General features: G+C 38.7%; 1 protein-coding gene across 3 annotated transcripts in view; it reads right to left on the reverse strand.

Moving 5' to 3' along the window:
- The window catches only part of PPTC7 (protein phosphatase targeting COQ7), a 58,032-nt gene extending 39,481 nt beyond the window's left edge, over positions 1–18,551 (reverse strand). Inside the window, exon 1 of one of the 3 annotated variants that reach the window (XM_037014063.2) lies at positions 17,746–18,549. In XM_037014063.2, coding sequence (XP_036869958.1) covers positions 17,746–17,974 — 229 coding nt within the window. In that variant the 5' untranslated portion in view covers positions 17,975–18,549. Of the gene's footprint in view, positions 1–17,745 lie in introns of all 3 variants that reach the window. The other 2 variants (XM_037014061.2, XM_037014060.2) reach the window with 2 other exon arrangements.
- Positions 18,552–18,980: the final 429 nt, after the last annotated feature.

The following is an 18,980-nucleotide window of genomic DNA, read 5'->3' on the forward strand; positions in this document are numbered from 1 at the left end:
AATCAGATTTCTCCCAGAATAGAGCACAACCTTTCAGACACCTGTTTACTTTTAAATGGGAAAAAGATTCCCTGCAAAACTCCACTGGCCAAATCTCTTTAGGGGAGAAACAGATTCAAAAAGCATATAAACTTTTCAATAAGCCTGTGGGGGGGAAAGCCTTAGTATACAAATATAATTTACTTACAAAGAAAAAGTTCTATAATAGAGTCATTTTAGGATTAGAATCAGGCTAAAACCAGAATTACCTACCACACATACATTTGAAAGCTAGTTTAATTCACATTAGGCAGCTACTTTTACAAGGAAATGAGTATTTCCTCTCTTGCACAAGCAAAAGCTTCCACAAAGAGAACGAACACCTTTTAAAAGTGGAAATAATCCAGATACAAAGGGAAATTTCATTTATAATAGATTTTAAAGGCAAAGAAAACAACTGTTAAAGAAGAGACTCCTTAAGAACCCAAATATATCAAAGAGCAGAGGATAAGAATATCTCTAAGAGCAAATGGAGGCCACAGTGAAGAAATAAAAGGGCTCTGGGAGACACGTCCTGTTTCTGGTAAGTTCATCATCTAGTGGACTACTACCCCATAGGAACTAGACAAATGGTTCCCCCCATAAATGCTGCCAGGAAGGTCAAGAGAAAGTGGTTAATGCTTTGGGGCACTATGAGAGTGGAATAAGCTTTTGCTTAGGGAGTAAGTCAGATTTCCACAGGCATTAGGAATAGTAATGAAAGGAAAAGAATAGCAGACTAGTATTTAAGGGTGGGGCTTGGGTAAGGGAAGAGAAGTTGAAAAATGCAGAGCAGGAGCTGAAGCTGTACTGTAAAAGGTCCAGAATTGAAACTCAAGAACTTTCAACTTGATGCTGTAGACTTGCACTGTCCAATAAGGGAGCTGCAGCCGTATGTGATTATTGAGTTTGAAATGTGGGTAGTTTGGATTGAGATGTGCTGTTAAATGTAAAATAGATTCTGGATCCTAAAAATGTTGTACCAAAAATACTGTAAATATCTTGGTAATAGTTTTTTATATTAAAATACTTAAGATATATGAGGTTAAATAAATATATTACTGCTGGCCCTTGAACAGTGCAGGGGTTGGGGTGCCTACCCCACCCCCATGCAGCTGAAAATATGAATATAACTTCTGACTCCCCACCCCAAACAACTACTAATAGCCTACTGTTGACAGGAGGCCTTAATAATAACACAAACAGTTGATCAACAAATTTTTAATGCTATCTGTATTATATGCTGTATTTTTACAAAAAGTTAGAGAAAAAATGTTTTTCAAATTATGCCACAAATGTCCCAAAAACTTTCCAATACTATATTTACTGAAAAAAATCCACATAAAAGTGGATCCACGCAGTTCAAACCCATGTTGTTCAAGGGTCAACTGTAACTGAAATTCACCATATGTTCCATTTTACTTTTTAAAATATGGCTCCTAGAAAATTTAAGATTACATACATAGTTTACAGTATATTTCTAATCTACAGGACTGCTACAGACAATAAAAAGTCATCAACGCCAGGTGGAGAAAGACAAATACCATATAATTTCATTTATTTGTGGAATATATAAAACAAAGCAAAACAGCAGCAGACTCACAGACACTGAGAAGTGACTAGTGGTTACCAAGGGGGAGGGGCTGGGATAGGTGCAGGGGGTGGGTGGATAAAGGGGCACAATAATTCGCAATCACAATATAAGTTGATCACAGGAACTGTTGAACTACTGTGATATACATCTGAAACCAACATGAAATTGTATAATAATGACACTTTAATTTTAAAAAGTCATCAAGGTTTCTGGGTGGAAGTGATATAATCCAATCTATATTTTAGAAAAATTATTCTGATAGTGGAGAAAATAGGTTATGAGGAGTTAGAGGTCAGGCACCAGCTGTTCAGAGTTCAGGTTAAAGGTAATAAGTAAAATAGACAATCAATGGAAAAACAAAGGAATGAATACAAAAAGACATTTAGACTCTACTATCAATACATTTTATTTCAGTAGGGTTCTGGATTTCAGAAATGAATGTTGATTAGAAGATTCCCTGGTTGGGAAGGAGGTGGAAATACTCTTTAAAGATATTAAATTCTGTCTCAGGTATGTTGAGTTTCAAGTGTCAGCAGGGCATTTTTATGGAAATATTCTGTATGAAATCAGGAACTGTAAGTCTGCAGCTGCGAAGGCAATCAGTGCCATATCTTTGACAGAGATCTGGAATTGACATCACAGGGGTGGATGAGATGCTCAGGGAGAGGATACAGAGTACTAAGCTCAAGGAGTTAAGAGAGGATCTTATTTTAGGAGTGAGAATTCCTGGCCAAACAGCTCATTTGTGAACTGCATCTTACTCTTGGCATCAAATTACAGTCACAGATATAATAGCTGATTAAGCAACAGCCAAGAAATCCAGTTTGATTCAACTTCTTTAGAGATGAAAAGAGGTCAAACTGAAAAGGTGGACTAAGTTCATAAAATGGAAAGACTTTGAATGCCAAGATAAAGAGTTTACACTGAGTTAGAAGCTATTTCCTTTAATTCACTATAATCACCTTATGTCTTCATTAATAACATTCTGTCAGCACATGTCTAGCTTAAGTGTCTCCTTTGACCCCAAATCCAATTAAAACCATTGTTAGATTAAGGTAATGGCTACATATCTGAAACAGCTGAGCAAAAAGGCTGAGAGAAGACTATAAAGAAAATTCCTTTGTTTGTACTATTATATAGAAATGTCAGTTTTATGAAGTAGGAAATAATCAACTAGAAAATATTTATGATATTTACAATTTTAATGTAATACTTCATGAAGTTTTCCATAGATTGTTTTTCTAAAGTGATGAGGATAAAGAAAAATTCTGGTTTGTCTCCCATGATTCAAATTTATCTTTTTATAAGAAGAAAATTCTTAAAGTAACAGTCAATTCTCAGTTTTCTAATTAACACATTTTTATCTTTGCTTTAGTTTTAACCATATTTAAACAAAATTCTGCTGTACTTTAAAAAACCACTAAGCTTTTTATTAAACTCAGAATTTTACTTAATAGCTTTGTTTTAGGCCAAAAGTTGAAAGGAAAAGGTTTGGTAAGTAAACTGAAGTAAACCGAATTATGGAAGCTTAAAAAATTCTATGTTTCAAATTACATACAGTCATCTTAACTGTGTAGTTGCAAAAGGCTGACCTTGAAAAAGACTTTGAACTAAACCACCATTAGTATGAGTCTCTTCAGCCCTGTCCTCCATCATCAGCCATCAACATGAGGCTGCCACTCTACTTAAGCCCTTCCTATTACACTCACCTTCAGATTAATATACAATTAGTTACAGTTTCCAGAAGAAACAGATGCTCAGAGAATAAATACCAAATTTCAATTTTAATATAAGCTTCAGGAAAGAAAAATTCAGCAATTTTACTTTATCCAAAAATAGACTCTGGCAGAATTTCAAAAACCCAAAGGTATTAACTTATTCCTTGCATCTTTGATGATTGTGGCATTTTACACAGAGCCTCATACTCTAATGAAGCAAACAGTTCTATAGGTAATTGTTTTTCCATTAGTGAAACACATCTCCTATCTACTAGGATGGGTATTTGATAGTGAACTGAAACTCCAGAAGAGAAACTGAGTTAAGAATCTGGCTGGATCACAAAGCTGAATAAGAACGATAAGGATATCTGGTTTTACACTTTCTGCAGTGAGTGTTCATCTAATGAGGTACTGGGCTAGGTCGTATTTACTGCAGTGCTACAGCTGGCTTCTCAGATGCTGAGGCTCTTCTTAAAATACTATAATCTAGTGTTCTCAGAGACAATCTTATTTGTCCAGAGGCATCACAACATGAAGCATTATAACTAGAGAGAAGTGAGTTTGGAAAATAAACTTAATTTTTATCAAATAGAACAGATCACATTTGTATCAACATTTCTGAAGCCTCAACTATTTGGGCATTAAGAACACTCCCCTGTGATTCAGGACTGTGCAATGTTGTATCTGCAAATAATTATCCCAAAGAGAGTAAGAAGCAGGATTATCGAAAAAAAAAATTCAATAGTTGAATTACTCAGAAAAGTACAATTTGTTCTAACAGTCCTTTCAGTTCTGTAGAGCAGAAATTATATAGATTATGATGTTCTTCCTCCTTTAACAAGCAAGTGATATATATATATATATATATATTCCCTTTGCAAGAAATTTCCCTGAAGCAACTACTCTGCATTAATCACAATGAAACCTGTGTCTTCTGATTCTCCAGGGACCAAGTCTACATCAAGAATTGAAGAGCTCTAAACCGAACAGCTTACTCAAAAACTAAGGCAACAAGGCTGAAAGGATGGAAAGGAGAAAGTTTCAACCCTGTGATGAAACGTGTGAAAAATGGAACCTATAAGCAAAACTCAAATTCTGCTAAAAGAAGTGGAACTGTCCAGGGAAGTTAACAAAATCCAAATAAGGACTCAAAGCAGGAATAAGTTGGTCCATTTTATGTTTTAGAATTCCCAAACAAAACAGTTATTTCTTTCGAGCTTAGTAAACATGACATTACTTAGTAATTAATCAAGTTAAAATGAACATACATACATAAACTCTTATCTACTGTCCAGAATACTTCATTATGAACTAGAGATGGTAATTTCCAGACTATTCTGGGCAGTTGCTTTGTCTTAAAATGCAATGAAAAATGCTGAAAAGAAGATTAGGAAACAATAATGTGAAGGCAAAGAAACTCAAAGTCAACCTTTCAAAAATAAAAATGTTCTTCCTCTAACTTTAGCTCTTTTTTAAATACCAAATACTTAACATGGAATGTTTAGCTCAACAGTGGCTTGGGGACTTTGGGGACCTTACAGAGCTGGGTGATTCATCCAGCCACATGAACTGCAGAGCTGAAGGTGAAGTCAAAGAAAAGGTTACTTCACTCCTCTCTAAGCTACAACAGTATCTTCCTCAAATACTACACAGCAATGCCTCTGGACAGGAGGAAGCAAAAGACAAATCATCTGGGGTTCATACCTATTGTAAATGATGAACTGTAAGGATAGGGCCCTTAGTGTGCTACAGAATTAAAGGCTTCTATTAAAGCTGGGGCTTCTGTTAGTTTCTAGGTATTAGGAAATGTTATATAAATGCCTAATAATAATGTTTAAATAAGAAAATAACAGCAATTAAAGTCCAGCTATCTGATGTGTGCCTACTTGTATTGGCCCTTAAGGCTAAGAGAAAAAATTTCCTTCTTTTTATAGAAGATTAGATCTAGAATTCTGGCCTGAAAGTTTAACCTAAGATTTATGACAAGCCATATATCCTTGACCTAACCCCAAAGAGGATACTATTTATCCCCTGCTTTTTTCACCCCTCTATAAAAATAAGAGCTGGCCTTTACTAAAATACCACCCTCTGGGAGAGGCCAATAGTCACATGTAGCCCTGGTACAAACGCTTTTTTAATGAGAACATAATTCCTTTGAATAAGCCTGTCAAGTAAAGAACTGTCCCTTAGTTTCTGAACACTAATTATATTTTTTCCCTACATATTGTTCAATTAAGTAATAATCTTTGAGTAGTAGGACAAGTAATTTTCTTTATTTTCCATACTTTCCCATTTTTCAGTAGTGAGTACATGTTACCTTTATGGGATGGATGACAAACACTATGTATACAAATGCAGTTAGAAGTACATTTTGCACTTACACTCAACACATTTTACTGAACACATTACACTTATTCAACACATTTTACTGAACATTTTCTATATGCAAGATATTGTGGTGAAAGGGAGCTGAAGGAATTTACATATATAGCTTTCCTGCCATGGGAAATTTAAATCAAGTGGTGGTGTCTGTGGTAGAGGGGGTGTGTTTGGAGAGGTTTAAGAAGTATAATAAAACAAAATAAACATATACCACTAAAAGCAAAAGCAAGGAAGATGTGATTACATCCAGCTGAAGGAAATCAGAAAAGTATTAATGGAGAAAATAACTGTCTGATACGAGCCTTGAAGGATGAAAATATGAGCTGTGAGGGAGGAGGTGGAAGAGAGAAGCATTTCGGGCACTTCCCTATAACTCTAACTGATATGGATAAAGTCCAAGTAATAAAGGGAGGTTAGAGCTCCAGAAATCTGGCGTCCAGGTAAAGGCCTATTACACCCCTGCCAGGAACCCATCCAAAACAACTCACTGTAGAAGTCCTGGGAAGGAAAGGAATGGCCTGAAGCCTCCAAAGACCTTGTGGCCTGTGACTAGTTCAACAAGGCTCACTAAGCCATTTATTTTCTTTAATTAAGAGGCTTTGCCCAAATAACTAAGTAGTATTCAGATTTAGCAAAGATCATCTAAGTTAAAGTTTTAAATGGTCATTTCTGATTGAAAGTCATTGTATACATAATGGGGCACAGGCTTTGGAATGAGATCTGGGTTCAAATTCCAGCTCCAAGGCTAGGATGAAGGGTACTAAGGATGTGCTTGGGTAGCTCTCTGAGCCTCAATATCTTCACTTGTAAATGGGAATAATATGTTAACGAGTGCCTGCCATAGTGCTCAGTTTACAGCAGATATGCAATAAATAAGAGTTATGCCTCTCGTTAAGAAAGATCAAATAATAGCACATAGACCAGTCTCGCCTGCAGCAATCAGAAAAAAAGAAGTCTTTGGTGTTTGAGGGCTGCAAGCTCCAGAAACACTGGTCTGTGGTCAAAAACAAAAGATAATTCCCACTCACACATAATGTATGAAAGATTAGTGGTCCATTCAGCTTTTCTGGTCACATATCCACCATCATTCAATAATTCCATCATTCAACAGTAACATTTCAAGCACTAAGAAACAAACACATTATTTGTCTCCAAAAATACAGAAGGAAAAATATTCACCTGCACTTTGAAGAATTGACTTCTTTTTCCAGAAATGACTTTGAAGTAATCTTATTTAAAAAATATCCCTTAAATGCCTGCTGCCTACTATGTGCTAGGGTGCAGTCTTAGAAATGTTTCATATTATATGAGAAATCTTATGACAACTAGTAATACATAAAGGTCCAAACCATTTCCTTAGGTCATTACAATAATCACAGTGACTCTATCAGGTTTTCCTGCCTCTTTTCTCCCTGCCCATATTTTGACTCCCTGCAGGGCTGAATCTCTTTCACACTCTCTTTTCATTTCCGGATGCTGGCACCATACCCAGCACAACAGTTCTCAATTCTTGCTGCATAGTGAGATTACCTCTGGAACCCATTCCTGGGCCTTCGAGCAAAGTATAAAAACCAAACTGCACAGGTGATTCTAATGAGACTCACGGCCAAGCACTCACAACTAAATAAAGGACAGCTGGACTAAATCCTGCCCCAAGCCAGATGATTCTGCCACCGAAATACCTCTTACACCAAGCAATTCCATTTTCCGCTTCCAAACTTGATCCTTCTCTTACATTTTCTAACTCAATTAATGGCAACCCAGTGCACCTACTCTTCCAGGCTAGAAACTATGGAAGCTTCCAGATGCAAAAACCTCAAAATCAACTTCAATTCCTCTTTCTCTTTCACTTTCTTCATACAATTACTACTTAAGTCCTGATGACTCTGTCTGCAATGTGTATGAAGCCCAACTACTTTCTACTGCCTTACTTAGAGCCCTTTCTAGCTCAGACTATGTCAGTAGTTTCCTAACTAGTCTTTGGCCTCCTGTTCTCCTATTACATCCTCTGCATCATTTCCATCTTCTTTTTTACAAGATTACTATGTCCATATTACCCTTCCAGTCAAATATCTTCCATGTATGTACACTTAGTTACTTATGTATGCAAAAACATTCTCTAAAAGGATACACTCCTCTTGGGAGAGGAACTTTGCAGCTAGGAGAGTGAGAGGGTGACATCTCACTGTGCACTCTCCTGAATTTTGAATACCCTTTGAATTCTGTATCATCTGAATGTGCTGCCTTTTCAAAAATGAACAAACCAAGCCCCACCAAATCAACAAGAGCAAAGACATCTTCTATAGCCTCCTACTAAAAAACAAAATGCCCAATTCCTTAACATGGCAATTGTGACCTTCAATAATTTGGTCTCAACCTATTTTCCTTTTTTTAATCTGTTTTTTTTTATTGGAATAAAGTCGATACACAATATTATATTGGTTTCAGATGTACAGCATAGTGACTCAATAATTACATACATTACTAGATACTTGCTGCAGTAAGTGTAGTTATCTTATGTTACCATGCCAAGATATTGCAGTATTATTGGTTATATTCTATATGTTATACTTCCATTCCTATGATTAACTTTTTTTTATAATTTGCACTTTGCTCAACCTATTTTCCAATATCAATTCTCAACCTCCCTCCCATCCCACCCACAGCCCCAAACTACTCTCTACTCATAAAACTGCAGTTTGGGGAATTAATTGTCCATGCCTTTGCTGATCTCCCAATCTGGAGAACCTTGCCATTCTTCTTACCTGCCTCAATTTACTAAAAAACCCATCTCTGGAAGCCTGACTCCATGCTTCCCCAACACTGAATGTGTGTGTACTCTTTCATACTGTTTCTGTGCAAACGTGTGCCTTTCCCAGCACACTATGAACCCTCAGGGCTGAAGTCTGTTTGTTCTTGTTCTTCACAGTACCTGTCAGGAACTACCAGGAAACAAACAGTATAAATAATGAATTCAGTTGACTGTACTGAAAAGTTAGAATACCAACATTCTGGTACACAAACTTTCATTCAAGACCTCAAAAAAAAGGATGAAACCATGATCTCATCCTAGGGTTGCACAAGGTGTCTGCCTAAGTCAGAGCTGGCTACAAGATGTTTCTCTCAAAGACTTTTAAAAGAAAGTTTGATGGAAGAGGCTGGAAAAGGAGCCTAGAGAAGACACCACTCCCTGCTGTCTGTGCCACTAACTGGCTGTAGAACACTGGCCAAATCACTTCTTTAAGCTTTAGTTTACTCACCTGTGGAAAAAAGGGGACAAGGACAATTCCTCTTGAGAGTTCCTTTTTCTAAGATCTAAGATTCTAAGTTACACTTCAAGAAAAGAGAGCCTAATTTAAAACTGCTTTATAAAAATAAAGGTTAACAGATACACATATACTTGTTTTACATACAAATTACATTTGCTGCATGAACTAGTTTTGAAGCAAGGTTCCATTTCAGGCTTCCCAATTTTTCCTTTCCCCTGACTACATTGCTCCATGTATGTTTTCAGAGAAATTTCAATAATGACTCAGAGTAAAAACACAGCCCCATGTCCTTTTGCTTTAGTTTTAATTACCTGACTAAAATGTTGAAGTTTTCTCCCTTAAGCCACTAACAAAAAAGTCAGGCAAACCATTTTAAATTTGAAATTCTGATGAAAGAATAAGACAATTATAGATTAGTATTAGTTGACTTCACTGATTTCAAATGATATGTAAACTAATTCATATGGATGTGTAGAATGTTTTCACAAAACACACTAACCTTGTTATCCAAAGACCACTCACTGACTGTTCACTAAATTCAGCATACATGAAGAAAACGATAATATCAAAGTTGTGGCTCAAGAACCAAAAGAAGTGGCTTTCTAAAAACAATTCATGCCTAAGACATTTAGACTTTCTCATTTCATGGAAACACTGACGACCATATTACCAACTAATGTTCAACCTAAAGGCCATGAACAATTTCCTAGCTCTTATGCAAGTAGCTCAAATCTATTTTCTCATCTAAAAGTGCTATCCAAACACTGGTGTGAAAATTGAAGCAGTTTTTGTTTGCTTCTATCAGCACAGCTAACCTTTTACATCAACCTCAAATGATGGCACAGAATAATTCTGGTAAGTCAAAAAACTTGCTGGATGATGCCATCCTTCAAAGATCAAAATGTACAGTCATATTAGTACAAAAAGAAATTCCCTTTCTTTCAAAACAGTCTTAATGAGTAAAAGAAAAATCAGTGCAAAAATGTGTTGGCATTGGATTGACTCAAAATAGTACTGAGTCCTTCAACAGAAAGCTCTCTTTGTAGTAAGTCACTTTTGTAGGCGCTGGCAAAGTTTCTGCAGTTACTTTGTTGTCCTTGGGATTCATACCAACAATTCAATCAATTCTAGAACTATTCACCAGCTACAAACTTATTCACCTCAAAAACAACTGTCTAAGAACTTAGTAAATTCATAAATTGTTAAATGTGATAGACTCAACATCAACAATAAGCTTATCAATGAGAGCAATTCATAGCAACTGGAAAAGCATAAATTAGTATAACCTTTCTGCAGGAACCTAAACTAATATTTTATTAGAGGCCTTGCAAATGTTTACAGCTGACTCAGGAGCTCCTCCTTAGAGAATTTATCCTAAAGAAATATTCAGATATAGAGACGTTCAGTCATACTACTTTTAAGGAAAATTGTAAATAATCTAAATAACTAAAAATAGATGGCTGGTTAAAGTATGGACTATACATGCAGCAAAATATGATGCAATTAGGCTATTAGTATGGAAATATGCTCAACTTAGATTACATAAAATAACATTATAAAGAATACACATTAACCTAATATTATCTAATAATGTATATACATATAATTTTATATATACAAAGGCTGGAGGAAACCACACAGGCTACAGCTGAATTATGAGCTACAGGTATTTTATGCTGTGCTTTTCTGAACATGTGCTACTTTTATGAGCACAAAACAAAAGCATTTATTGACAAGCACTAAACACACAAGCAGGAAACTTAGGCTCAAGCTTCAGCTATGATACTAGCTGTATCCACCTTCTATTGATGAGTCAACTTTATAGATGAGGAAACAGATGCAGATTAAGTGGAGATATGAGCAGCTATTTCACAGTTAAAGGAGTAAATACAGTAAAACAAAAACACTGTAAAATCTGAAGCACTATATGAAGCAATGGTAATACGATCATGCTATGTCAGGTATTGAATAAATGCTTAGGAGAAACAGAGAAAAGAACTTTTACTCTGTAAAGAAAAGCTCTTTCTTCCCTTCCCAATCCACCCCAAAACCTGTTTGGGCATTATTCAAAAGGATTTCGCATCTTTTCTTCTTCAAAATTATATACTAAATTGAAAGGGCTCTGCTGCTTGCCAACTCAAGTTTAAATGAGCGTGTCTGATTAAACAGCCCAATACCCTCTGCAGTGGGTCAGCTATTGCAAAAAGTCTTGATTTATGATGCCATTCTGTGAATTGTTTAATAGCAGGAAACAAACGACTTTAGATCTCAGAGAGATAGAAAACTAGCAGATTTTTAAAATATTTCACAACTCCCAAGCGAAAGAGATCACTCACTTTTATTACTAATGACAAAAATTAGGATCCAGAGTACAATTCTAAAAATAAGACCAAAAGTTAACACTAATATTGAAAGGCAAAGTCACAAGATTTTCCAACTGACTAGGACTTTTGGTTTGAAAAATCAAATCTCTTTTGGAAGAAAATACTGTTTACTTTCCTGAAGCATTTTCCTGAAAAATTCTGAACCTAAAGCCCCACGTAAGGCCTCTGTGTAAGGCACAGGGCCCTACATAAAATGAATTTGACATTTAGCTTGAATTTGAAGTATGCATTTACTCAAAGGACGTGGTTGTAGGTCAAATACTCTGACCTGGTATACTCCTGACTCACACAGGAGTACAAACTCCATTTGGATACTGTTGCAACCGTTCAGGTTATATATTGCCCAGCTTCATAAAGTAGTGCTAAAGTTCAGGGAACATCTTCCTCCCATCCAGGTCTCCCTCCCCACCCCAAAAGGCCACAACAACCAGCTAACATCTGCATCCTACTTCTGACTACAATTTAAAACCTTTTTCCAAAAGGTGTTTTCTAAAAAGTATAAACAGTCATGCTTTCAAAATTCTATTACTTGCTCTCCAAAAAATATTCATCCAGAATCCTTTAAGGAGATTATTAACAAATTTAAAGAGACACTGTAAATTAGGAAAATTAAAAACTGAATTTGAGAGTCTCTAAAGACTAAATAAAGGAAAAGTAGCTCTGACGGTATAACAAATGAGGAAGTTACTTTAAAAATAATGTACCTTACAAGAACCTTATGAAAAGTACAATATATATATATCTATATAGCAAAATGAGAAAAATATTAGGGAGCAGGAGTTTAAAAAACGAACAGCAAAATTCCTCTATCCATCAACCCTACAATCTTATTTTGTAATAACAAAATGACAGAACACTAAGAAAATCAGACAACTCATCAAATGGCTTTTTTGGGGGTGGAGGTGGTGGTGGTCAGTGGCTTCTTAAACCCTATTGTTTCTATGAATCCTAGAAGGCTCCTTTACTAACCCCTTTACTAACCCCACAACTTTCACATTTCCTTAACATTCCACAATTTTCTCTTGAAAGCACACAAACTACAAAATCAGACATACATAAAGTACTATTTCAATTTATCTTAGAACTTACATATCTGATTGCTGCCATTTAAAAAATATTTTCTCTTGTATAAAATATATTAGAATCGATGGGTGGGAAGGAAGGGACAAGGGTGGGGAAAAAGAAAGGGGGCATTATGATTAGCATGTATAGTGGGGGGGGCATGGGGAGGGCTGTGCAACACAGAGAAGACAAGTAGTGATTTTACAGCATCTTACTACGCTGATGGACAGTGACTGTGAAGGGGTATGTTGGGGGGACTTGGTGAAGGGGGAGCCTAGTAAACAATGTTCTTCATGTAATTGTAGATTAATGATACCAAAAGAAAAAGAAAAAAAATATATTAGAATTGTATAAAATAAATATATAAAAAACTATATTCCTCATAAAGCTACAGTTATTAGAATATGACCCAACATTCTGGTTATATGCCCAAGAATGGAAAATTGTTTCACAAAAGCCTGTACATGAATGTGTCATAGTAGCTCTATTCACAACAGCCAAGAAGTGGAAACAATCCAATGTTCATTAATGGATAAACATTAATGACAGCTGAATGAATAAACAAAATATGGTCTGTCTATATAATGGACTATTATTCAGCCATGAAAAGGAATGGAGAACTGATACATACTACAATGTGGGTGAACCTTAAAAATATTAAGTGAAAAAAGCCAGACACAAAAGACCACATATTATATAATTCCATTTGTATGAAACATCTAGAATAGGGAAATCTATTGCCAGAATCTACTTTCTGGTGTCATGGGTTGAGGGAGGAGAGACTGGAGAGTGACTGTTAATGGGTACGGGGTGTCTTCTGAGGTGATGAATATGTTTTGGAACTAGTTAGTGGTGGTGGCTACACAATCTTGTGTAATGTACTAAATGTCACTGAATTTTTCATTTTATGGAAGGTGAATTATGTATCTCAACTTTTAAAAATTCAATCATGTCTACTGTCAAAGGGTAGATCAGGCTGAATTTTGACTTCCAGGAAATTATGACTATATAATAAGGAGACACAGCTTTCCTAACACAGGTTTCCTAACACAGCTTGAAATCTAGCTGGGGAAATTCCAAAGAGGACTCCTTGAAAGGCTGAAATTAGCACACCATACAACCTCCCAATGTGACTACTTTGTTATTAAAAGGAAAACTCACTTTCAGACACAGAGGTTCTACCAGACACTGGAGAAAGTCTGACTTTCTCCAGACTGTTGGAATACATTAAATTCTACCTAATCTTACTTCCTAGATAAAAATTTAATCTTCATATTGTTCACGTAATCCTTACACCTTAAGACAACTACTTTTAAAACAGGTATTACTCACAAACACTTCAATATCCTGGCCACAATCGAAATCAGATCCAAATGCTAGAATATGAAATTGTTTTCATTTCTTTTTAAGGCTTCAAGGTAAACCAAGCTTAAATAAACACCCTGCAGTTTATAAGAATTACTTTACAATTCAATATTCAGAGGTCAGAATTTACATGGCATAGACTGTGCTGCCATTTTTTAAAGTGGTTTCAGTTAACTGTGTTTTAGTACGGGAAGAAGTTTTTGTTGCATTTTAATTATGAGTCACAGAGTGAATAAAGAAGTTGTAAACACACACACACACATACACACACCCTTAAGCAGGAAAAGCATTAGGGCAAACAGTACCAGCAGGCAGACTGGTTTTGAATTCACCTATCTTGTCAAGAAAATTTGACCAGCAATGTAACGGAAAGAGGATTGGAATGGGGAGCTGGTGGTGTTAGCTCTACTTTTGCCATTAATTAACAGAGGAATAAACTTAAGAGAAATCATTTGACCTTCCATAGGCCTGTTTTCTCATCAGTAAAATAAAAGAATCAGACTCCACGGGTTTCTAAAGGTCTTAAAACTCTTAACAGTTTTAGATTCTATTGTTAAGTAGCTTAGGGCTATGGGAGGCCCAGCAATTACACAGTAGTCAGTTCTCATATTTTTGTGTACTCAGGCATTCATGCCCTATAGAGTAATTAGAGAACTCAGGATTAGCCACAGGGAAGAGGAAGAAGAGAGCACTTAGCTCCTGCTGGTACGGGTTTACTCCTGTTGGACCTAATAAAGAGAAAGCACCTTTGCCAATTTTCCAGGGGATAGGAGTGGTTTCTACCGCTCACCACACCCTCTACAATTGGTTTTTCCTAAAAGAAATCCAGTGGGAACTCTACAAAAATGTTGTAAAGTACCAAGTACATTTAGTCACTGCATGACTAATAGGCCAGATCAATTCTAAATTAAAGAAATAAAACAGCTTTCTCTAATACAAAAAATAAACATCTTTCATTCCCAAAAGTCAAGGAGGAGTCCGAGATGACCACAATGAGCTGCACAGGTACTTTAGCAATAAACACATTGTCAACATAAAGAAAACGAAATTTCTATAGAATTATAAGGCTCAAAGCACTGAGGTTTAACATAGCCTTTTTTAAAAAATTTTTTATTAAGGTATGATTGATATATACTCTTAGGAAGATTTCACATGAAAAAACAATGTGGTTACTACATTTACCCATATTATCAAGTCCCCACCCATACCCCAATGCAGTCGCTGTCCATCAGTGCAGCAAGTTGCCAGAAATCCACTATGTTCCTTCTCTGTGATACACTGTTCTCCGCGTGATCCCCCACACCATGTGTACTAAACATAATACTCCTCAGTCCCCTTCTCCCTCCCTCCCCACCTGCCTTCCCACACCCCTCCCCTTTGGTAACCACTAGTTCATTCTTGGAGTCTCTGAGTCTGTTCAACATAGCCTTTTAATGCAGTTCAGTTTACAACTCCAACTTTGAAAGTAAAACGCAGTATTAAAGTCTTGCTGAAGCTCATCACCTTTTTCAGTCAAGAGATAATCAGCTCTGCCTGATGGGATGGCAGCTATAAAACAGAAATCACCATCAATAGGTGATTTGGTGGAAGCCAAAGATCAAACGAAGTCAACTCAGAAGCTGTTTAATGTGGCTCCCAAGATGACTTTCTGGAAGAGCCCCTCCAAAACAGGACAGTCCTAAAGAACCTTTCTTTTCCAATTTGCATACAACACACACACAGATTCTTAACACAGCTTTTTGTCAAATATGGTCAAAGACCATCCTTAGGTCACATAAGCAACCATCTGGTTATTATGCCTGGCTCTCAGGGGGGGTATAGAGCTGTGGTTCTTAAACTGGCACCCATGCACGGACCTCTGGGTGGTATATGAATGGTACTGATGGGATCAGTGAAGTCTTTGTTGTATGCAAAATTTTGTCTCTATGCACATTTTTCTGGGCAGAGAGCCCCTGGGCAGTTGAAAATTCTCAAGGCTGTGAACCAAGAAAAGTTAAGAAATCACTGGTTTAACACCAGATATAAAACAGATGAAATCTACCTAAGGTGTCCATATGAATAAGACATGAAGTAATGCCTGTTATTTGAGGTGCAAAAGAAAGGGTGCCACCTTTTCAAAACAAAAATAAAATATGATCTGATGGTCAGATAGTCCACTGCCTTCATCCTTCCAGTCTAGAAGAGAAAAGTGAGCTCAGAAGCTCTTACCCAAAATCACAGATCGCAGAGCCAGGCTGGCAAAGCTGAGCACCAAATTAGGCTGGGTTTCTGTCAGGATTATATGTTTATACTTTTCTTAGAATGGGTTTGACCAAAATTTCCCATATAGTACTCCACTCCATTAAGAAAGTAGCCTTCAAATTTTTTAAAATTAAGCTTTAGCATAGGGATTTGACATATTAAAATATTCCCAAATCATCAATCAAATCACAAATTTTTCACAAAAGCCAGCACATAGATTTTTAAGGGGGAACCTTAGTGGTTCATTATCCTGTTGCACTGTGACTGCAACTTAAAAAAGCAGCACAAGATCACAAGATCATTGAGCAAAGTGCTTCTAAATGTAATGGAAAAAGATAGCCACTGACAGTCCTTTAAAAGAGACACTGAGTCAGTCAAGTTGACTTCAAAGTGGATTTGAACAATTTCTATCTGTAAGTTCCCTAACGGTCTAAGGAGCACCCCCTCCACCCCCAAAGCTAAGATCAAGAGTGTTGCCTACACAAAATTATTTTTCAACCCAGGTAATGAGATTATTCATAAATTAAACTAAGAACAACCATTCTAGTTTCATGTTCACAAGCACTACATGTAGAAGCAAAGATAATAATAGGCAGTTATACTGAGATCAAATTAAAAAATAATTAGTCATAAAAAGTTACAGGACCATTTGTTTCAACATCAAACTTTGCCTCAGCATATGAAATTTAGAATAATCGAAAACTTAATCTCACCTGAGAAGTGAAACCAGAGTGACATCAGAACCCAAATTCAATGACAGCACGTCCTTCAATTTCAAAGAAGTGCTTTATCATTAAAAGATTTAATGGCATATGAGTTTATGGCATATACATTGTCTCCAAAGGCATACATTATGGTAAAGTTTGGGATTGCTTGTGAATTACGCTTAGCTCTTTCTGCAAGCTCTTACCCTAAGTCTCTCCCCCCTAACGGTTTAACTAAAACAGGCCTTCGGAAGCACCTGTGGCCTAAAAAGGCTTTAACCAATTCTCAAGACTTCCTTGGCTGCAGTCTAGAAGAGGGTTCGACCATTCTATTTTGGGTCAAGGAGACTTTCTTCCACCTCGTGACCTCATGTGTACAAGATCAGTTTGGGTAAATGCACTGGGAGTGTTTTTCTCACAAGACCAGCGCCCCCCACAGCGAGCCTCCTTAAAGGATGGAGATCTGGTCCAGAGCCAGGCGGCGAAAGAATGCGGCAGGGCTGTCTGGGCTCACGACAATCAGTCTGCTCGGGATCCCGCAGCCCGTGACCGGGCTGTGGCGTCAGGCGCAGGCGGAGAAGCAGGGCAGGGATGCCCGGGACACGCGGAGGGAGGAGGGTTGCAAAGAACAAGAGGGAGGTTAGGAGCCTGCAGGTGTCGCCAGGGGGAGGAGATGAGGTCGTCCGGGAGCTGGCACAGCCAGAGGACTAACAGTGCGGTTCTAGACTGGAACAAACTGGTCTTCTCACGCTGTGTGACCTTGAACATACGGCTCGACCGCCGGACACCTCAGTTTCCTCATCTCTAAAATGGAAGTTGTTCAAGCGGTACACGCACCTGGGAGCGCTTGGCACGGCGCCTGGCACATAGTAAGCACTCCCTATATGTGAGCTACTACTGGCTCTGCGGCTCCTCTCCCCGAGGGGAGAAATGGGGAAAGCCCCGGGCAGGGGAGTCCCCAGGGGGCGGATTCGGGGCTGGGGCGGGGGAACCCGGCCGGGTACTCACCGAGAACGTCGGCCGAGCGGTGCCGGGCCACGAAGCACGCGTCGTCCCCGTAGCACGCGCCTTTCTTGAGGAGGCCCTTACGGAAGTCCTTGCCGAACCCGCAACCAGCAGTCACCAGCCCGTAGTCGCCGCCGCCGCCGCCGCCGCCGCCGGCCCTGGGGTCGGTCTGCGAGAGACCGCCGAGCACGGCGCGGGCCACCAGCCGCCCGTACGAGAGGACCGAGAACATCGCCGCCGCCGCCCCCCCGAGGCGGCGGGGGGCCCGGGGTGCAGGAGGACGCGGAGGCCCAGAGCCGGCTCTCTCCTCAGCCGCAGCCGCACCGCCGCCGGAGTGCTCCTCAGGGCGGCGCGCAGTCGCCGCCGCCGCCGCCCCTGCCCGACGCACCGGGCCTCGCACACGCTCCGCCGCGCGCACCGGAGCCAGAGCGAGGTTAGCGCCGGCGGCTTCTCCGCCTTAGCCCGACTGGAGTCCCGACTGCAGCCACCGCTGCTGCCGCCATCTTCCGCTCCACTAGCGTGTTCCGGGCCCCGGCGGCAGCACCGCCCCCCGAACAGCCACGCCTTTATCCCCGCCCAGGCCCCACGGCTCCGGCCCAGGCCCTGCCCCCTCGGGCCCGTTGCCTTACGCATCCCCGAGTTCGAACGTGCGCAGAGGCTGTGGACACAATGTCTCCTGGGAGTTGTAGTCTCTCTTCGCTGCTTAGCATCCAGGACCTACGAGGATTCCCGCCAGTCACGGGACCTAAATTAAGCTATTGAGAATAATAAATGGACTGTTTAAAAGCCTTCTCCCCTGTTTTAACCATGTCTTTGAAAGGCTATTGTTTTAAATAACGCCACCATCCCTTTAAAGAAAATCCTGAAAGAAACCAGAATCTGGTCGTATTATTCTGTAGTACGTGTACTGCGAAACTCAAGTACACAAATCTAGTGACAGCTCCAGAATTTACATACTGGTTTTGGGGCGTCAATCCGGAAAAAAGAGCCGTTTTGCATAGTATTTAGTAAAATTCGAAAAAATGTTATCTGTCCCTATTAGACTGAGGGTGAATGAGTCAGCGTTATAGCTATGGAGATACAGGCACGGCCACTGTAGATATGTGATATACAAGTGTTTCAGACTTTGCACATGGTTCTGCCAAATTGGGAATGAAAAATTAAAAGCCCAAATTTCTTTGCCCCAAAACATAATTTTCTTGAAGTTCCCCCTGGCAAAGTAGGTCTTCTCCTGACCT

This window comes from Manis javanica, chromosome 15 (genome assembly GCF_040802235.1).
Source record: "Manis javanica isolate MJ-LG chromosome 15, MJ_LKY, whole genome shotgun sequence".
NCBI classification, from domain to species: Eukaryota; Metazoa; Chordata; class Mammalia; order Pholidota; family Manidae; genus Manis; species Manis javanica.